General features: G+C 55.3%; 1 protein-coding gene across 1 annotated transcript; it reads right to left on the reverse strand.

Annotated features, from left to right (window-relative positions):
• Positions 1-16,530: 16,530 nt before the first annotated feature.
• On the reverse strand, positions 16,531-21,289 carry PROK1 (prokineticin 1). The gene is made up of 3 exons (XM_004620084.2): positions 21,097-21,289; positions 18,855-18,980; positions 16,531-17,281 (listed from the first exon to the last, which is right to left on the reverse strand). The coding sequence occupies exons 1-3, from the start codon at positions 21,166-21,168 to the stop codon at positions 17,162-17,164; spliced, it is 318 nt and encodes a 105-aa protein (XP_004620141.1). The 5' UTR covers positions 21,169-21,289; the 3' UTR covers positions 16,531-17,161.
• Between the last annotated feature and the right edge of the window lie 369 nt (positions 21,290-21,658).

The raw sequence follows: 21,658 nt of genomic DNA on the forward strand, positions 1-21,658 counted from the left end.
GGTGGCACTGGAGCAGCTCACTGCTGTGGCCACTGCCTGTGCCCGCGGCCTTTATAGAGGGAGCCGAGCCCCTCTGGCCAGGAGCCAGGGCAGCAGAGATGACCTCTGACTCCAGGCCACTCCACAAAACCATTAAGATAACTATGCCCGTACTACCCAACACCCACTCTGATAAGGGCATCAGCCACAGCAAGGGACTTCAAAGCGGAGGGCAGCGCACGCCCGGTCTCCTCAGGCCAGGAAGTGTCCCAGGGCCTCCGTATCTGATGCCCCCTGAAACAGGGCGTGCTGAGCTAACACAGGTGGGGCTGGCCAGTCCCCGTGTCGGCCTCCTCCTGACATCAGCTGAACTGGGACAGAGGCCAGCCTGGGCAGGTGAAGGGTCCTTCTGGGTATCGCTGAGAGGAGGCCCCCAGGACCTCACTGCACTGGCAGCCCCTGTTAGAGCACCCTAAGCCCCTCAAGTTTCTCTCAGTCCTGCAGCTTAAACTCTGGTCACTGTTCCCCAGAATGCTGCGCCGTAATTCTGTTAAAGTACAAACTCAATGGAACAGATGCCGAGGTCCCTCCCTCCCCTTCCCCTTTCTCAGATGGTGGCTGTGTGACCCTGGTCTCTGAACTATGCACAAGACAATGGGACAACCTAGTGGCCACAGGGCCCCCTCGGTGGTGGGCTTGGCTTTGGCATCTTGCTGGTCCCCTTGCCTGACTGTAGGGAAGAAACCTTACCCTTTGGTCCCAAACTGTTCTGTGGTGGGCTTCGGGTCATGGAGTGCTGGACACTTGGTTTCCTTAGGCCCCCAATGTCTGCCCTGGCACCTGTGCCCCTCCCCAGAATGCAAAGACACAGTACCCTCGCCCTTAGGAGCACCAGCCCGGAGCACCAGCTTATCTACAGTCCTCATGAGCCCTCCTCCCCCAGGCCAGAGAGAGCACTCAAGGAAAGAGTAAGGCTGTTTCTTATTTCCTTCCCACAGGATATTGTTCTCCTAGGCCAATCCCCAGAGCCCTGTGGGAGTGGTGATGTTTCTTTCTCACACACTGTTACAAGCATGATGCAGAACAAGTGCCCAGGGATATGCATTGGACCACCAGACCCAAGTATACAAGAGTGGAAAGCCCCACAAAAAAGCTAGAAAGACTTAACTTTCAGGAGACAAATGAACAATTGCTTGCTACAGGGCCCAGCATGCTGGGGCAGGGGCATGCTGGGCCCATCAGCTTGGGGGATGCTCTACTAGAGCTCACTTCCTCCATCCCTTGGACACCCCTTGTCATGGTCACACACATGTGGGGCCCATTGACACCCACTGGGGCTGAGCCCCCCACCCCTAGCGCTGATAGCAGCATCAAGGGCCAGCGCTGCCTCCTCTGCACCCGGCCCCCCAACCCCGAGCCTGGCCCCACAGCCAACAGTGCCCAGGAAGTCAGGCTCAGCCCCTGCACACCTGGAGAGAGGCCCCGAAGCTCGGAACCCAGAATCCCTCTGTGCTAGCCGCACAGTGTTTGTTCACAAGATTGGGATCACTCTGACATTCAGGTGTGCGTCCAAGTACACACAGGCCGCACGGATTTCTCCGAGCTCTCGCTGCTTATGCCCAGGGGCCAGCCAAGAGCAGCACAAACCCTTCAAAAAGCCAAGATAAGATTCCATAGCAGGCTCCCCCGTGCCAGGTGGGGACAACCCTCCTCAGTCTGAATGAGGACAAAAGTGACTCCAGTACCATCAGGACCCAGGCCTACCTGCTCTGGGGGCGTGAATTAGCATCACCCCCTTCTAGCTCCATGGGCAGCCCACCATGGGGCGGCTGATGGGAGTGGGTTCCTAAGGGGCGGAACTCAAAGGGACAGACCATCAGCCCCCATGGTGCAGGGAGACAGGACAGGGGACATAGCTTCCAGAAGGTTCCCGTGTCCCCCTCCCAGGCTTGTCTGCTGGGTCTACAGCACAGTATAGTGATTTGGGGCAAGTCTGTTGACTTCTGGGTGCCAAGGCTCCCACTTCATACCAAGAGGACCACGGGAGGGCCCCAGAGGAGGTCCAGGGCCAGCCTGTGCTGGGAGTCGCAGGACTGCAGTAGGGTCTTGAACCTGCTCGAGCACGTGAGCAGGGTTCCTCCACTCCTTGGCTGCGTATATGGCACCAGTTCCCTTCCTGTTCTAGAACCAACCGCATCTCCAACTAAGGAACTAAGGGCCCCTAAGGCCCACAGAAACGCCTTGGCACATGACTCCAGCAGCCCACGCTGCAGTCGGTACCCCCTGCTGATTCTCTTATGATGGCCCTGCCTTGGCCATCCACTCCAACAAGTCACACAGCACCTCGCTCCTCTCTGATCTGGTCTACCTCCCACCCCCCGCCCATCCCCACACCAGACCATATGCAGGAAGCAGATATCAGTTCCTGCCACCTGGCCCCTGCTGTGTTTCTTCCTTCTACCTCCTCCAAGGACCCCCCACATTCTCCTCCCGGATTAGGCTCCAGCCACCAAGTCCAGATCTACGACTTCTGCGGTCACTGTCCTCAGCCCTGCCCACACCAAAGGAAGACATAGCGGGCTCTTCCTATGCGAAGGAAAGCAAAGGGACAGGGCAGATGAGGAAATAACCATATCTCAATGTGGCTTGGTGCCTTGCAAGCACGAGGCTGCCATGACCACAGACCCTGGGTCCACGCATACACAGAGCACAGACCCGAAGCTCTGCTCCCTGCGGCACTCCACTCCCCTGCACTGTATCATCTCAGTGCCCAGATGGATGTGTGCAAGTGTTCACCCCCTCCGTGGGCCCCCCACCAGGCACACACACACCCATCGTTGCAGTACCAGCAGCCAGGGAAGAGGGCCAGAGTAAATCGCAAACTGGCATCTCCAGAGATGACTCAGCCACACTGAGTGTTGACAGCAGGTGTCGTCCACTTAGTGGTAGACATCGCGCATCGAGTCCCTTAAAATATCTCCCTTCACAGCTGAGCAACCGGACTCGAGCACCTAGACTGGTGTCCCAAGTGGCTCAGCCAATGAGAAGCCCCAGGCTGGGCATTTGCACTCAGCTGTCTCGGGCCCAGTTCAACCAGCACCAAGAAGTTGTATTTGCCAATGGTGCCCACCCCAGCTCATGCCCACACTTGGCAAATCTCAGGCTGAAGAAGATCAAGAGACCTGGGGGTTCTTTAATGCCAAACAGAGATAAAAAGTGTCTAGCTAGGCGAGACCCCCACGGGGGTGGAGTTCTTGAAAATACATGAGGAGGGAACTGAAGAGACAGCACAGCAGGGAGGGCGCTCGCCTTGCAGGCACCCACCCGGGCTCAATCCCCAGCACCCTATATAATCCCCTGAGCACCCCCAGGAGTAATTCCTGAGTGCAGAGCTAGGAATAAGCCCTGAGACCCAACCACGTATGGTCCCAAAAGACAAAAGCAAAAAGAAGAAAAGGAAATACATGAGGAGTCTGTTCTGCACATCTCGTTCCTGCCCCCACAGGCTTCCTGAGAGGGGTGGACCAACCCGCCAGCTGTGGACAGCACAACTTCAGGGTGAGCTGCCCCAGACCTCCAACCCTACATGCCCTTTGTTTTGTGTCAGGGTCTGAGCTGGAGAAACCTCTTCCCATTGCATCAAGGAACCTCCAGAAGGGTGGGTCTGGGGGATGCCTAGACAGGGCTGGGACCACCGAGGAGCACAGTATTGGTTACGGGAAGCATCAGTTGAGCTTCCCATGGGTCAGAGGAGGAGAGATGAATGACTCAAATCTCCGACTCACATCGACGGCCAGGTTTTTTTTTTGAGAGCTGGGGGTGCTTCCAAGCAGTGCTAAGGGGGACCACAGGCCATTCCCAAGGATGCTTGGCCAGCACAGCTGGAGGGTTCAGTACTGGGAGACAGTTCAAAGGGCTGAGCATCTGCTTTGCATGCAGTAGCTGAGTTCAATGTCCAGAACCTCCAAACCACGCTGAAGGGGGTACCTCAGTCCCACCAGCTTGGTTTAAGCATGACTCTACTTCTCATGCCGAGTCTGACACGAAGCTGCCTCACCACCACTGGGGTTTTATTTTAATAATTTTTTAATGTCCTTGATTTCAGTGGTACCTCCTGAGATAGAGGTGCTAGAGTGAATGGGGTGCCACGCAATTTGGGGCATCAAGCTTAGATCTTGATCACATAAGACGTGAGCCACTGACCACTGGGCTATCTTCTTGGAACTATAAGTAAGTTTCCATCTACTTGTTTGTTTTTGGCTTGGGGCCACCCGCATAGATGTTCCTGGCACTGAGAACACAGGGTTTACTCCTGACTCTGTGCTCAAGGATTACTACTGATGGGACTCGTGGGAACAATATGCTGTGCCAGGGATTAAACCCAGGTTGTCCTTATGCAAGGCAATGGCCTAACCACTGTACTATCTCTCCAGTCCCCATAAGTAAGGTCTGGAGGGATCACTGATAGCCAGGTAGAGACACTTGGCCAAAACTGTAAGTAACAGTGCATATAAATGTCAATCTCCTGACTCTGGTCTCTGAATGGGCCTTTATTTAAAAAAAAATTCCAATTTTCACTATTATTTTTAATGTATTTATTGATTGATTTTTATAAAGTTGTTCATGATGATTTCTAACACTCAATATTCCAACATCAACCCCACCATCATTGCACCTTCCCACCACCATTGGGTTTAATTTTTAATACTTTTTTAAATGTCTTTGATTTCAGAAGTGCCTCCTGAGATAGAGGAGTATCTGGTCTGCAACTTCCTTCCTACAGATGAGGGGAAGGAGAGGGGGCGTATGTAAGAGCCTCAGCACTGGGTGTGTCTGGGGGGAAGGGGTGAGGAATTCTTTCTACCCTCTCTGTGTGCTTTAAATTGCTTCTAAATAAACAGATGCTGGTGATTGAGATCTCCCGAAGGCCTATTCACATGCATTCCATAGATATTAATTCGACACACACCACCTAGTTCCTGAGAAGAAGGAAATAGATGGAAATCAGCCAGGGCAAAATAAAAAAATAAAATAAAATAAGAAAAAGAAATCAGCCAGGGAACTCCAGCCAGGCCCCTCTGCCAGCTCCTGGGTCCCTCTCAGCTGTCCCTAAGGGGCTTCTATACTCAGGTAAACACCTTCCAGCACTAAACTTGTATGATGAAGGAGACCCCCACTTAGCTGCCGGCTAAGGATAGGTAGACACCAGCCCTTGTGTTTATTCACTCTCCTGTGAAGGCGAAACTGATGCCATGACAAGCTGCAGCTAACATTAAATCTCAACAAATGTTATAGGCCTCAGTTTCTGTTTCCCCAGAGCAGGACTTGCAGTTTCTGATAAACTCCCAGTTGAGTAATTTGCCAAGATAAGGAATTGGGCAGTTGGGTCTGGCTAGTCATAAAGGGTCCCCGCACCCTCCTTAGAAACTGTTACTACCATTGCCTAATTGCTGACCACCATTGTAATGGGGCCAATGCTAAAAATAGACCAGAATATAAATTGCTTCTTAACTCTGAACCCTGCATAAAGTGCTTGTGAGTTGGAGTCGGGGTCCTTGTCAAGACTTCACTGCGTTGGATGAGACTTGGACCCTAGCTCGAGCCAGTGCTGGCTCAGGCTAGTAATCAAGTTCCTTTGCTTTTGCATTATCGTGTGTGGACTGTAGGTTCCCGCAATTGGGGATCTGAAACTCGGGCACAACACTCCCCTCGATTGCCACTCAAATCACACAGAATGGGCACGATCAAAATGTTCTGCAAATGAGAAAAATGAAGTTTTCAGAGGGTAAGGCACCGGCTCCCACATCAGAATGTGGTGGGGTCTGGCCAATTCAGACCCCCAAATCTGTGATCTCTCTTCTGATCCCCACAACCCCTGCTGCATGGGTCTCCTAGACAGATTGGAGACTCCTTAACAATGAGCAGCAGAGGGTGATGGTCGGTGAAAGGGTAGAGACCACCAAGGAGCCTTTGTTTTGTTAATTCCGGGTTAGGGACTAGCCTAAGAGTCTACAGGATAGACAGAGTGTTTCCATTATAATTGATAGAGGAAATGTCCAACATAGAAAGATGTGGGGCCGGAGTGATAGTAAGAGTGTTTTGCCTTCCACATGGCTGACCCGGGTTCAATCCCCAGCATCCCACGTGGTCCCCTGAGCACCATCAGGAGTGATCCCTGATCACCACTGGGTGGTCAAAACCAAACAAAAACCCAGAAAGAAATGATGAATCCTTTCCAGCACTTGCTGTGACGTAACGGAACTACTGCAATGCAACGCAATTAGCTGCTGTGAAACCAAACAACCTGCAGGTCCTGGGCAAACCCAGCCCCTGTGGCCAGCCAGACCATTCCAGGAGAGGCCCAGTCAGTGTGGCTTCCGGGATACCTCACTGCCAGGGGCTGCCACATAGGAAATTCAGCCTGCAGGCCAAGGCTCTCCCTTTTCTGAGAGACACTGGAAATGCAGATTTAAGTCTAACAGCTTTTCAGCAGGGGCAGTCAGGGGTGGGAGAGGGTTCAGGGGCTTACCTCACATTATACCAACCTCCGTTTGGCTCCACAAAGGGTCCTCCAGGCATTGATAGGAGCCATCCCTGAGCACAGAGTCCGGAGTAAGCCCAAGCACCACCAATTTTCTCCTAAATCCAAAAATAAATCAACAAATAGATAATTAAATAAGTGCAACTAGTTACTTTTGTCATCTGCAGAGAGACTAAGACAGCTATAGAGTGAAATCCCCAAGTATCCACGTCCAGAATGAACAATTCAATCACTCAGGGGCAGAGCCAGACTCTGGGAAATCTCCATCTCCAGGCCACGAGGAGACTAAGGGACAGACACTCCCGCCAGGACAGGAGCAGAAGACACAGAGACCAGGGGCATGAATATGCAGGACGCCCAGACCGGACAGTGTCCAGCATGAACCAGCCAGGAGGAGGATTCACCTACTTTCTCCCATCCCACTTTTGCTTGACATCACTCGCAACGGCAGCCTATAAGCCACAAGATGATTTTTCCTCTCCAGGATGAAAGTGTTAAAAAATCAAATATTAATCACTGGTAACAATAATTTATAAGATACTTGTCTTCCTCTAAGCTTCCACATCGGCACCTGGCACCAATCACCTGTCTGGCGGCCGTGGAGACTGGCAGGCGCTCCGTCACTCCATTGTGGGAACTACAGACAGCCCAAGGCCTGGCTCTTCACTCCTAGAGGAAAGTTGCCCGGATCAGTGAGTCCTGGGTGGGTCTGTAGGCTGCAGCATTGACAAACGGTTCATGAAATGAGGAAAGACACCCCTGGCCGAGTGAGGGAGCGTGTGAGCTGGGAGGTGGGGGTTGGAATTTGGGTGCAGGACTGGGGGCGTTGTCAGCCTCCCTTCCTTTCCTCTCCCCTGGGTCCATATCTTGCAGGCCTGGGAGTTGACCCTGCTATTTACTTCCCCCCAGAGTCCACGATCTAATGTCTACATGTGACTTTCGGGGTTTGAGAAGAGCAAACAGCATTCTTGATTTGTTTCTTCTGTGGCCATATCCAGCGGAGCTCAGGGCTTACTCCTGTCTCTGGGCTCAGGGGACAGTTGTGGCCCAGGGGACCCTGAGTGGTGCCAGGGTTAGCGGCATACAAGGCAAGCATCTTCACCTCAGGCCCTGCGTCAGCGTTCTTGCTGAAAGAGGGCAAGCCACTTCTCAGAGGAAACCTTTATCTCTGCATAGAGAGCCCTTCCCGTGCCCTGCTCCTCTGAGACCAGCTGCCCATGTGCAGGGCATCCTCTAGGGCCAGGCCCCCATGTACTACCGCATCACCCTCCCTGGAACACCAATCACAGGGGCTTGGCAGAAGCTGCTGCCCCCTAGTCGAGCTGGCAGGTGTGGGCGGGCAGGCTCATGCTGAGAAGGGCAGTGGCTGAGGTCTCCGGGCTGATGCCCTTCAGGCCATGTCCTGGCTTCTCCGCCCGGCTCCTCGGCTGCTCTCCAGGAATCCCCACCCAGCAGCCCTGGGGTGCGGCTCTGCGCACTGTTACCTAACAAAGTGCACCGCCCTTTGATGCTCGAGCCCAGGGAAGGTTGGGACTGGGGTGCTCTGCGGAACCCTGGGGGCAGCAGGAATCACCGTCCCCACAGATGAGGTGCAGGAGCTTTGCCAGGGAGGGGGACAGAAGCACTGCCCTTGGTCCTTCTGCCTCCCTGCGAAATAGGTCCCAAGATCCAGGCCACCGAGAACACCTCAGAGCAGGAGGAGGCAGGTGGGAGTGGAGAGGGATGCATCTAGGAAAGAAGGCCGCGCACGGGGGATTGGCCCCCATTGTCCCACCCCCAAGGCCTAGGGGCACCTCTAGGCAACCCGACAGAATTTCCTCCTGGTCTATGAACTTGTGATGGTATTAACAACCCGCACCCCCCAACTGGGGCACCCAGGACTATTTTGGGGGTTGTGTTGCAGAAAGTCTCAGCAAACGCCAGGAGAAGGCAAGCAGCCTTGAGGGTGGGGAAGCGCTGCTGCATTTCACTGGCAACCCAGCTGAGCTCGTGCTCAAAACACCTGGGCCCAGGACACAGACAAGAGCTCTTGTTTTCTAGGACATCTGAGGGGGGTGGGGCATTAGCAAGCAGCTGGCAGCAGAGGACAGAAGCAGAAATCCTCAGGCACCATATTTGACCAAGCAGGGTCTGGACTACCTGAAGGCCATGAGCAGATTTGGAGGCCATCCCAGGTTACCAAGGTTACAGAGCAGGACTAGGACCATCTCAAGGACAGCCCAGATGCCCTGCACAGTGACTCAGCTGCCTCTTGGCAGCGCCTGCTCGCTAATGTTAGCCTGTCTGAAATGTGGACAGGAAGAGAGAACGCGAGCGAGTGAGTGAGAGAGAGAGAGAGATCAAGAGAGAGAGAGGGAGAGAAGAAAAGTGCCTGCCAAAGAGGCAAACTGGCGTGTGGGGGTGGGGGGGAAACTGTGGACATTGGTGGTGGGAAATGTGCACTGGTGAAGGGACAGGTGTTGGAATATTGTGTGACTGAAACCCAATTATGAACAACTTTGTAACTGTGTATCTCACGGTGATTCAATAAAAATAAATAAATAGATTTCTAAAAAATGAAATGTGGGCAGGGGCCTATTTCCTCAACAGTTTGTTTGGTTTGGGGGTGCTCTGGGGGACCACATGGGACCAGGGATCAAATCCAGGCCTCCTCCATGCAAAGGATGCGATCTAGCTCTCTGGCCCCCAGGGCTGCTGGGCGGGTTCAGCCTGGGACCAGGGGACCACAGGCAGTTTTCCCACACCGTGGGGCGCCCATGCCACCAGATGAGGAAGAAAACGCAGAGCCTGCAACGGGACCACGAGGGCTTTGTGTGGCCCTCACAGCTCAGCCAGGCCGCCGGGGACCCGGGGGCCTGCAGTGTCCCCCACAGAGCTCTGAGAAGAAGCTCTCGCCCACAGGAACGTGCCTCAGTAGTTAGAGGGCCTCACTAGAAAAACTCACAGATCTCTATGGGGTTGGAGAGGAGGCTCACTGGGCCAGGCTCCGCTCTGCATCCGGGACAGCCGGTCTGACCCCCGGCCCCGGAATGGGCCTGAGTGTGGCTGGGCACTGCCCAAGGAAGCAGCTTCTCTCGCAGTCTCCTCCAGTCTCCTCCAGCAGAGCCACCCTGCTCCGGCTCGGCTCCCAGAGCAGGCCCTTCCCGCGGGCCCCGCTCACAACAGCCTTGGGGGTTAAGGAGCTGACACTGCCAGCTCTCCAGAGGCTTACTTCCTTCCCCCAGGACCCTCAGCAGAGGGAGGTGGGGGCGCCCTTCTCTGTCGACTGCTGCCCTAACGCCCTGCAGATGCCAAGAAGCCCTGCACCTCCCTCTTGCAGCTGGGTGAGGGCTGGGGCTGCGGAGCACGTGGAGACACACACTGGCCTGCAGCCGCGACTGGAGGCTGCTGGCCAGCTGGTCACCTCTCCACCTGTATGCCTCCCCTTCGTTTTGTCCAGGTGCCAGCCAGCTGTGGCCCTCCAGGGAAAGGAAATCTCAGCTGCCAGGAGCTCCTCCCCTGCCCCTCTTGCTCCTTCCTCCCCGTTGGCACTTTGAGGACTGGAGTTTTGCGCGGAGCAATCACACCCCCTCTAAAACCGAGTTCCGGAGAGAGGCCGAGCCCGGCACAGACACCCAGATCCCCTTCTCCTGCATGGCAGCCCCGAAACCCAGGTCTGACTTAGTGGCTCTGACTTAAGCTCCACCCTTCAGAAAGAAAATGTCTCCTCTGTTTATGTGATGCATTTGTTTAATTGGTTTCCTCCAAAGGTTTGGGGTGACAGCAATAGCATTTGGAGGCACAAGGAACATCTACACCAGCTATCTCTCGGGAGGGGCAGGTTAAAGTCCCCAGCAAGGGAGCTGGAGCCGTAGCACAGCAAGGAGGGTTCTCGCCTTGCACGTGACCAAACCGGGTTCTATCCTTGGCATCACACATGGTCCCCCAAATCATGCCAGGAATAATCCCTGAACACAAAGTGAGGAATAGGCCTGGCCACCACCAGGGATGGTTCCTCAGAAAAACAAAATAGAAAATTAAGTCCCCACTGAACTTAAGTTTCACCAGTAATCCCCAAGCCAGCATTCTAACATCTCCTTCTGGGGCTTCATTTATTTGGTTTTGTTTTGGAGTCTGTCCAGCAGTGCTCGGCGGCTACTACTGGCTCTAGGTTCAAGGGTCGCTCCCAAAGGTGCTCAGGATACATTGTCGGAGATGGAGCAGGGCCTCTGCTCCCTGCGCTCTCTCTCTCTCTCTTTTTCTCTCTCCCTCTCTTTCTCTCTCCCTCTCTCTATCCCTCTCTCCCCCTCTCTCCCTCTCTCCCTTTCACTCGCTCTCTCTATCCCTCTCTCCCCCCTCTCTCTCTCTCCCTCTCTCTCTCCCTCTCTCTCCCTCTCGTTCGCTCTCGCTCTCCCCCTCTCTCTCTTTCTCTTGCTCTCTCTCTCCCTTGCTTGCTCGCTCTCTTGCTCTCTCACATATGCTTGCTCACTCACTCCATCTGGCGTTTCTAAGTCGCTAACAGCTTGTAGGCTGCAGGCCTGAGGTCGGCCCTTCTTTTGCTGGTTCTGCCTGGACCCAGGGACCACCCATCCTGGGGTCACACACACGCTCTGACAGGTGTAATCTGAACTCTGAGGAGAGCCCAGATAGCATTCAAAGTTCACTGGCCTTGTGCTGAGCAAACACTCCGTTTCCTTCTGAAACGGTGACTCATGCATCTCAGAAAGTATCCAGAGTCCCAGATAAGATTTCTATATTTGTGTTCCCAAACAGAGCTGTGATTGAGCTTTGCCAACACAAACCTGTACTTCCAAACTTCATCACGGTCACAGAACACGGCCGGACGAACTCAAATTTCTTTGGACCCCAGAATTTAAACATTCTTAGGAAATGAAGCATATCCAAGAAAACGTTTCTGACGTTCCTGGCTGTGTGGGGAAGGGTCAGCAGTACTCAGAGCTTACTCCTGGCTCCGTGCTCATGAATGACTCCTAGAGGTGCTCCGGACACCAGACGTGGCTGACCCAGGGATGGAGCTGGGGCCAACCGTGTGCAAGCACCTACCCGCTGTGCTATCACCCTGGCCCTCTTATTGGAAGTCTCATCCCTTTACCACCCAGAGATGATGCATCCAGATAACTGTGGAGTGGAGAGGTAGATGCCAGAGGCTGGAGGGGCCAAATATCGTCATAAAAAAAGCAAAGAAGTAAAATATACTCCTCAGCTCCACCACCACCACTTTGGATCCCTCCTTCCAAAGTACATTATAGGCTCTGAGGCTCAATTCCTCACAGAATCCTCTGAGGCAGGTACCATTGCCATTATTGCCGTTTTACAGATGGGCAAACTGAGGCATCATTGTGTTTTTCAGCTTGCCCCTCACCCACCACTGATTACAACCTGATCCTGTTCAGACTCCTAGCCTGAGTGCACTACTCGCTGCCCGCCCTCTGGGAAGTGGCCACCAGGTAACTCTGCTGCTAATTCCTGAGAAATGCCAACCGAGGAGAACAGAGGGTGACAGGAAAATGCCCCGCTATCATTTGACATATCTGTTTACTTAGTCTGTAGGGCTGAGTTTTGTGACAGAACCTCACAGAAGGTGCTTCGGTGACACAGCCCTGTCAGACTGTGCCCACGGCTGCTTCCTCATTAGTGCACCTCTCTTCAGACCCCGTAACTCCTCCTCACTCATCTTTAGCTGCCAAAACCCCTTTGTTAGCTCAGGCCAATCCTTGGGTTGACTCTGATCTGAGGCGGGCACTGACTCCAGCTCCCAGTAACAATGTCACAAACCCCTGCGGGGGATGGACAGGAGCAGACACATCAAGTGCTGTCCTGGAGTGGGGGCAGGGGGCATCTTGAGGACTTTCACTCCCGTCCACACCCCTCCATAGTCAGGGCCACCCACTTAACCACGAGGTGAAGTCAGTATTTGCTGACTCGTCCCCAGCCCAGGGCCCTCTGGGCTCACCTTTCTCTGGCTCCTGACCCTTCCCCGGCACCCCTGCATCCACACCCCTGCTGGGGGAAGGTGGCAGTGAAGGCACCATCTTAGAGCAGTGAAATCTTCCCGCTGGGGCGGCAGTGAGGCGCTACTCCAGCCTCTGCCCTGCCCTTGGCTCTGGGGGATTGGCCCGCCCCTGCAGGCCCCCAGGGGAGGGTAGAGGGGGGATTGCTCCCTCCAAGACTCCACGAGACATCTCCATGCCTCTCTCCGTGAGATCGAAGCTCCCCTTCTCTTCGGCAGATCCTTTGGTCTTTTTCTTCCTGTCTTGACAAATCTAGCTAATGAAACCAAATGCTCTTCTCCCAGTGGTGTCCTGCCCACAGCAGCAGCTCTGCCCCCCCCCCCAACCTCCTGCATCCCACCCTCTTGCTTCATCTCATCTCTCGGCTCCCTCTGAACCCCAGATCTCCACAGTCCTGCTCAGCTCAGAGGGAAACTGGAAGGGGACCCAGGGAGGCTGAGGATGGGGAGGGGGGCTGAGAAAGCACAGGCACCCCGCACCCACCAGGACCCTCCCCCAGCCAGTACCCTAGGAGCCGAGGCTGCTTCATTCCTTCACCTGGTGTGTACCGAGCACAAAGTAAAACCATGGTTCTGTGTCCTAGCCTAGAATGTCAGCTTTGCAAACATGTGGTCAAGGGTTCAAATCCCTGGTGTCACCACATGCCTCCCACCCCTCTCTGTAGCTCTGCTGTCTGTCTGTCCCCAAGGGCACAAGGGACCTGGGGCTGCTGGGTGGGGTAAGCACCTCAGAGGGATACCACACCCCCCCCATGAGACCTATAGCTCCAAAGGTGTGTGAACAGAAAAGTTAGTCCCGGTGAACACATGGTAAACCCCATGGGGACCCCAGCCCGCACACCTCCAGAATGGGCCTCAGCCAGAACTTAGCACCCAGCAGGCAAGCTGCAAGTTTCACAACTGATATGTGAGCCCCGGGAACATTCCAGCTAAAAATGTGCAAACATCACAGACAGTTGTGTTCGACCCTTAGTGACAGCAACGTCTATATGATCCCCAATAATGAAGTGGGGACCCGGGCTCAGGGATGGGGCATTTCCCTTGTATGTGTAAGACCTGGGTAGGGGCGCACACACACACAGAGACAGGAGAGGGGACGGGAATTTAAAACGCAAAAAGCGTGGTTCCAGGCCCCCGGCAGCTGGCAGACCTCTGTGTCCTGGGCAGGAAAAAGGTGCTTAACCAAGACTCGTGAGTTCATTTTAGGTTACCAGATACTCCTCAACTGTCCCTGGGCCCTCCGTCGTGAGCTGTCCCATCTGTGGTGTGAAGCCTCCCCCACTCAGCCCCTGGATGTCAGAGGGTGCGGCACAGAGGCCAGTCCGCAGTGTCTGCAATGGGTCCAGCTCCAGCGCTGCACTGAGGCAGGAGAACACTACTGAGAGTAGCCGCCAGAGGGCAGCCGCCACCCCAGGCCGCCTGGAGAAGCGCCATAGCCGGCTTGACCAGCGCGGGGAGCAGCCCTGGGACCCCCAGATCTGCCGCACTGATGGGCAGGCCCGCTCCTGCCCTTGGGTCTGAGCCCAGAGCCCCATCCTCTCCCTCTCCTGTCCGCGTACCCCTGGGGGTCAGTGGGCTGGACTCAGGCTGGCTGGACGAGGCGGGGCAGCAACTCCGGCGGGGCTAAGGAGAAGCCGGAGGAGCGGGCGCGGGCGGCGAGTGGAGATGGAGCCTTGGAAGGGGGGAGGGGAGGGGCAGGGAAGGGACCCGCGCCCCTGGGGAGGCCGGGCGCCAGTCCCCACCCCAGCAGCTGTCCCCTCCGCGCCCAGCGGGAGGCAGACCTGACCTAGGCTAAGGAAGGCACCTGCCCTCTGGTTTCCCGAGGGCTGACCCAGCCTTTCTGCTGGACGGTGCTGATCGGGGGCGGTGCGCCTTGCAAGTTGCCCCTGGAGGGGCATGGAAATCACCGAAATGGGCCCTGGGGCCAGAAAAGCCCGATGCGTGGGAGAGAGAAGCAAGGAAAGCTGAGCAGGCCTGGACGGCACCACCTGCGCCAGGCTTCACCTCGGGTGCGGGGAGAAGAGACCCGGCTGGGTGCTCGGGGTTGCACGGACGCATGAGCAGAGGTTGGAAGCGGCGCTGCCTGAAGTGAGCGCTTCCCCAGGGGCGAGAGCAGAGAGCCGGCAGAGGAGGAGGCGAGAGAAACAGGCTGGGGGGTCGGGGGGCGGCGGTGGAATGGACCCGGAGCCCAGCACCAGCCCGAAAAGCCCCACGCAGGGGGATGTCTCTGAGCAGAATCTCAGGGAAGAATCGGGATGGGTCAGCCCCAAGGGGGCAGTGGAGGCATGTCCCTCTAAGCCAGGGTTAGGTCTGATGCGGGGGAAGAGGGGGGCGGGGGCGGGGGGGGGCGGTCAGGTCCAGCGTTTCTCAACTGTTTGTCCGCAAGCGGGGCATAGGTGAAAATCCTGTGCACTGGGGGCCATGGCTTGAGTATAGAGGGCCAATTGTAAGTACAGGAGGGCCACAGAAAGGAAAAAACGGTGGGGAGGGGGCCAGGGTCAGGCAGAGTCTGGGAAACACCGCTCTAAGGAGTGATAGTCGGCTGTTCGATTGCTCCTCTGAAGCGTCAGTCTTTCTCCTCGGCGCGTTTTGTCATTCCTCATTTTAGCCACAAGATGGCACCAAACTCCACTAGTTGGGAGAAAGGCTTGCTTGTGGGTTTCCTTTAAAAGGGAGGCAGTTTTCACATAATGCTAATTGAATTTCATCTTTTGGATGCACTCTTTTTTTTCTCTTATTTTCTTTATTTTGATGGAGGTGGGTCACACCCATAGATGCTCAGTGGCTCCTCTTGGCAGTTCTCAGGAGAGCAATATGGACACACACACACACACACACACACACACACACACACACACACACACACACACACACATGCAAAGTATGTTTCCAGCTCTTTGAGCTGTTGCTCTGGCTCTAGAATACATTCTAATTATAGATATTCTGGTTTTGGGGGATAGAGGGAGCACCCTGTGGTGCCCAGGGCTTACACCTGGCTCTGTGTTCAGGAACCTCTCCTATCTGAATTCAGGGGATGCTATGCAATGCAATGCCAGCAATGTGAAAGCATCTTAAGACCTGTGGCATGTCTCTATTTTCATAAATTAATCATATTTATAACTATATCATGAATACTATATCCCTGAATCTATATACCTTTCTCATCCTCTCTCATCCTCAGTCTTTAGGGGAAAATAAAAGCAGAGAGCTGGGGTGGAGAGCAATTATACCTACTTTGAAATTTGATATTAGGGATGCAGCAATAGTACAGTGGGTAAGGCACTTGCCTTGCATGCAGTTGACCAGGGATTGATCCTTGGCAACCTATATTCGTTCCCTGCTCCTGCCAGGAGTGATTCCTGAGCACAGAGCCAAGAGTAAGCCCTGAGCACAGCTGAGTGTGACCCAAAATAAATAAATAAATAAATAAAAGAATGAGGATCATGCTGATGACTTTAAATGGGCAGTTGGGCCCACTGCAGGCCTGCCAACTCCCAGTGCGTGTCAGAATGCAGCCCTGGATCTCAGCCAGGCCCCCTGTTGCTCTGAAGGATATACCAGGACTTCACCTAAGATACTCTACTTCTGGGTGCCCACCAAGGAGCTGGCTACAGACAGCCACACCTGAGAGCCAAAGGTCGCAGATGTGCATGTTGTTATCTTGAACATGGTACAGATCCTGTCCAGATCCTGAGCGTGACCTTAAGTAAAAGGGACAAACATGCAAAAATGGGAAATACCTCCAGCCAATGAGGAAATACCTCCAGCCAAGAAGTCACCCTGAGATGCTAGCTCAGCCCTGCCACCCCCCTCCCCCAGTAAGCCAGGCTGAGCCAACCACCCTGTCCAGAGCCCTCTGAGCAGCTTCTGCTCAACATGAAAACAAACAAATACACCGAAAATGCACTTTCTCAAACACCTGTCTGGTCAGGAGAAAGAACAGCACGCAGTCCCACCCTGTGTCCCACCCCCTTCCCGATAGACACTCTCACTAAACACACTCATTCTCTTGCTTTTATTGTTAGGGGCAGAGCGTGGCTAACACTGGGACATGGGGCGGGTGGGGGGTGCCCAGAGTGGGTGTGCAGGTCAGGATGGTGCAGGGAGACGTGCAGGGTGGAAGAAAGCCAAAAAAACCAGCAAGGACATCACTTCCCTCTCCAGGACACCTGTGCTGCCTGCCTGGACCCCACGTGGTAGCTGTCCCTGCCCCCACTCCTTCCCCTTCCTGTCTCACACTGAGCAAACACCTGTCCCTGTCCCCAAGGTCTCAGCCTGCTCCTAGTGTTGAGCCTTGGGGCAGATCTGTTAGTTGGTTGGTTTGAGGGGGTCACACCTGACCAGGTGCAGGGCTACTCCTGGTTCTGTGCTCAGGAGCTTGTCTGCTCCAGGTGGTGTTCAAACACCAGAAGGTAATGGAGATCAAACCCAGGCCCTTCTGAAGCATGTGTCAGGACGTGTGTTGTCCGCATGCATGCAAACATGTGTGCTGGGGAGCAGAGAGAAGTCGACTGTGTAGGGAATGGGCAGCAGGCAGGGAACTAGGCCACGTGGCCAGAAGCGAAGTCCCGTACAGGACACCCCGCCACTGCACCCAGGCAACGGCCAAGGAATCCAGGGCTGGCGCACCCCTAAAAGTTGATGCTCTCCAAGTCCATGGAGCAGCGGTACCTGCCGTCCAGACACCTGACACACAGCAGGCTGGGCAGACAGGGGCAGCTGTGGTACTGGCGCTTCCTGAAGAAGGGCACCTGAGGAGAGAGAGGAAGAACAGATCTCCTTTAAAGGACAGGAGAAACTTCCCATCATGTGGCATTGAGTATGGCACAAATTAATGGTGCATATGGTTGTCCCCTACTAGATTAAGAAAGGTTAAAAACATATAGCAATTCATCATCACAAATTGACTTTTATTGATTTATTTTCTGACAATTCTATTTGTCATTCTTTAATAATTTTTGGACCAAGTAATATGAAATAAATTTTAGGCAGTATACTAAAAAAAAAAAGAAAGAAAAAAAGTCCGCCACCCACTAGTGCAACCAGGCAAAGAGGGTCATTTCCCTTGCCCCGCCCCGCCTCTCCGGGATGTGACAGGGTCCTCCTCCCTGCATGCACCTTCTGCCTGGACAAGCAATGGCTGAGGACAGATCCTCCCTGAGTACACTTCTGAATCTCCAGCCCTGCTCAGAAGCCCTGTGGGGCTCTGCCAGTCCAGTGACGCTGAGACCTAGAGCAGTGCGCCAGGCTGACCTCACTCGTTTGTGGAGGACCCAGGCAGCTGGCTCTGAACACAGCTGGGCTGGTCAGCCCCTCCCAGAGGCCCTTCAGTGGTGAGCACTGCCCATCTGGTCCCCAGGAGCCAGGTTGAAAATGTCACTCAGAGTTGACCCACTGGGGCCACACACTAGTGGGTGGCAGGGATGCAGCTGGTTAGGACAAGCCACAGCTCGGCCCTAAAACCCACCCAGAGGAGAGGGGACTCTGCGGCTTTTCCTCCAGGCAAACTGGATGAGGTGCTCCCATGGATGGCCTGCAGCTGACCCACCTCACCCAGCCAGGGGACACAGGGGTGATGAGGCTTTGTGCCCGAGTCTTCACCATCTCCTCAGCCCACCCTTCCAGGGACACCTCTTGGGGACACCTCCTGACGGCTGTGCCGCATCCTAGTCAAACCAGGGCTCCTGGATGCTGACCGGGTGCCCAGCTGAGCCTAAGGGGCCCCTGAACCACACACAGAAAGCTCTGCACAAACAGGTCTGGAAAGTCTGGAGCCCCGTCCCCCTGACGGCCCCCCACCATGAAGGCCCTGTCCAAAGATAACCACACCCCCAAGATGGCCCCGCCCCAAGATGGCCCGCCCCCAGAATTGCTCCACCCCCAAGATGGCCCCGCCTCCAGAGGACCACGCCCCCGAGTGGTCCCGCCCCATTGTGGCCACGCCCCGAGTGGCCCCGCCCCCAAGATGGCCCCGGCCTGAGTGGCCCCCTTTAGTGAGATAGTCACGGCTGCAACCAACCACCATCTCACCGTCTCACACGCACACGCACACGCACGGGCCCTGTGGGCCTTCTTTGCCCTTTGTGCTGGGAGAGGGCTGCGGGGCTGGAACAGTGGGCCCACAACGGTGAGTGCCTCGTTGAAACTTAAAACGGGCGCTGATGCCCAGCTTGCCTCGCCCTGGCCAGGCCCTGGGTGAGAAGCGGCTCGTTCATGCTCTCGGAGCCCCTTTCAAACCCCCAGTGCATCAGATCCGAAGGGGCCCTTAGGGGTCACCCCGGCGGCTGGGCCGGTTGCTGCCAGGACCCGTCCCGAGGGCGGTACCTTGTGGCTGACGGGGTGACACTCGTCGCCTTCCCGCCCCAGCGGCGTGCACATGCGCAGCCCGCGCAGCCACAGGCTGACTGCGCAGCAGGTTCCCGGTCCGCACTGCGCGTCCCGCTCGCAGGCCTGCAGAGAGAGGGGCCCCGGGGCCGTCAGAGCCGTCCCACAAACACCGCCCCGTCGGGCCCCCTACCCCAGGCACCGGGCGGCGCGGCTGGCCCAGCAGCCCGCGGGACCCCCAGTAGCGCAGGATCCCGCCCCCGGGAGGCAGCGCCCTCTTCTGGCGGGTCTGGAGATGAGCGCGCAAAGCTTGAGGCGCAGCAGGCGAAGTTCCTGGCTGGTGGTACTCGGTTCATTCGAATTCCTGCAGAGACAGGGCTCAGGCCGGGCTTCCTGAGATGGGCAGAGGCCTCCCCTCCCCGCAGAAGCGCCCCCTGGACTCTCCCCAGAAGCAGCCCCCAGCCCCAGAAGCACCCCTAGGGCCCTCCCAAATAGCAGCCTCCTGCCAGGCCTCCTGTTTCACCCCACAGTGCCCTGCTTTTGCGCTGGTCCCCCTGGTCCCAGAGTGGGTCTGGCCCATCTGTCCACCGCAACCTCACCAAGTATTTCTGGAAGGAGCCTGTGAAAGAAGTGGTTTTGGAAGGTGCCCCCAGTCCAGTTTGAGCAAAACTCTGAGCCACCTCTGATTCCCACCGGCTCTGGCTGATTGACATCCTGAGAGGCTTCTGTGCTTTTCTCAGCCGTTGTTGGCGGTCTTCTTCTCCCATAAAGACACCCCTGGCTGCCCCAAGAGGGCAAGAGGCCCAGGGCACAGCCCCCTGACTCTGACGGCCTCCAACTGGGAGGGGCCCCAAAAGCATCGGGGAAGAGCCAACAGTTCCTAAATCTGACCCAGCAGAAGTGGAGTGTCTCCACTTCTGGGCAAAGGGACCTTGGGGGAGGGAAGGAGTTGTGGAGATGATCGAGAAGGTCTCGTGGAAATTAGAGGAGGCTGGTGGTCCTAACTCCCCCCGGCACCCATCGAACCACTCTCACCTGTGCCCAGCTCCCCCTATCATTGTGCACAGAATCCACTGGAAATGTGGACCTCTCTCAGCTGGGCCTGTCCCGCTGGGGTGAGGTGGAGGGTTACAGGGCAGTGCCACTCCCTTCCCTCCCCTGGCCATCTCTCCTGGATCTTCAGCTACTCACTTGGAGGGACAGGATGTCCCTCCCCCGCTCCCTCCACATCCCCCGTGAGGCCTGGCCCCCCTTACAATAGCGTTGGTGCTGGGGCCTCCAGAGCCTCTGCCTGGGCTCTCGTGTGGCTCCTACTTTTGAACATAGACTTTTTCTTTCACAAAGAAGAAGTCTTCTTTCTGTCAACATGAAATGCCTCCAGTTCCAGGAAGGACTTGTCACTTCCTGCACTTCTATTTATTCTCTCTCAACTCTTGGAAGAAGTTGGAATAAAAGGGAGTATTTTTGTTTGTTAGTTTGTTTTTGTGTGGATTGTATCTGGAGAGCTCCTTGGGTAACTGGTGGTTTTTCTGTTTTGATAAGATTGTTCCCACCGAGGGATTCACTTGATGGTGGTTCCAAGGAAAGTCAAACTTCTGATCTATGGAGGAGTTCCTTAGGTGGTGCCTGGGAATGCTCAGTCTTGGGGGTGAGGCCAATTTCTACCTGTCTGGAGTGCTCGCAGTCTAATGTCAGCGCTATCTATATGCCTATCAGAACAGGGCACAGAACGTAGAAACAGCAAGAAATCAAGCTTCTAGCCAAGCAGGTCTTTTAAATGAAAAGAGAAAACAAGGGGGTGGGGATACCCAATAGAAGCTAAGTTACTGTCTTTAATTTAGAAATGCCAAGAAAATTAAACTTGACATGTGGACCAGACCTTCTGTGAAAACCAAAACTTACACAAAAGATCAATTAATGGTGTTAGTCCACTTCCTAAGGGATTCTTTATTTCATGCTGGGCACCGTGCTCTGGCCCTGGTGGGAGACATCAGTATTTTTGGTGCCCTCCAAGTGCATTGGAAACAGGGCTTTGTTTACACACAGCATCTCCACTGCAGCTTGAGGTCTCAGTCACACAGCAGTCTGGTGGACCCCCTCCTGGGGCCACCAGAACCCCCACCATCATTCCATATGCTGGTGACACCTGAGTGGTAGCGATCACGGAGACCATGCCCCCCCAGCCCCCATCCCCCTTCCCACATCCTCCAGAAACCCTGGGGAAGAACATTTACATACTTACCCCGGTGATCACAGCACCCTCGGACCCGGTCACCAGGAGAAGCAGCAGTGAAACTCGCAGGACCCCCATCATGATCCCTGGGGATGAAGTTACCCACGGCCACCCAGCACCTCCCACTTCTTCCTGCTCAGCTGCGTACCCAGGGAGCTGGCCAGGATGGGCTCGCCTGCGCCCTCCCAGATTTATAGGTTCCATTCAGGCTGCCCGTGGACGCCCGTCTCCCACACTGCCTTCCTGTCACCAGTGTTATTCAGATGATCTCCCTGGTGAAGATGAGATCTGAATCCCTAATGACCTCAAACCACCATCAAGACCAATAAAAACGAATACATCAGGGCCCGTGACAGGGGCTCTAACTCTCCCCAGAACACAGCGGTCCCCCTCGGTTATGCATAAGTCATCTTCTCGGCGCTGGGACAGTGCCCCGCACGCCTGCGGCAGGGGCGAGAGAGTTGGTCATGAATTGAGGGATTAACAGTGTTGCTGCTCAGCCTTCCCTGAACCAGACCATGCAAACACACCTCCTCCCATTCCTTCCCACTCAGGACAACACAGATCATCT

Source organism: Sorex araneus, chromosome 5 (genome assembly GCF_027595985.1).
Source record: "Sorex araneus isolate mSorAra2 chromosome 5, mSorAra2.pri, whole genome shotgun sequence".
In the NCBI taxonomy this organism is placed as follows: Eukaryota; Metazoa; Chordata; class Mammalia; order Eulipotyphla; family Soricidae; genus Sorex; species Sorex araneus.

Excerpts from the sequence above, each read along its gene's own strand:
- PROK1 (XM_004620084.2), bottom strand. The coding sequence starts at position 21,168 with ATGATGGGGGTCCTGCGAGTTTCACTGCTGCTTCTCCTGGTGACCGGG. Across the intron at positions 18,981-21,096 it reads AGGGTGCTGTGATCACCGGG|GCCTGCGAGCGGGACGCGCA; the intron begins GTAAGTATGTAA and ends CTCTCTCTGCAG. Across the intron at positions 17,282-18,854 it reads GTCACCCCGTCAGCCACAAG|GTGCCCTTCTTCAGGAAGCG; the intron begins GTACCGCCCTCG and ends CTCTCTCCTCAG.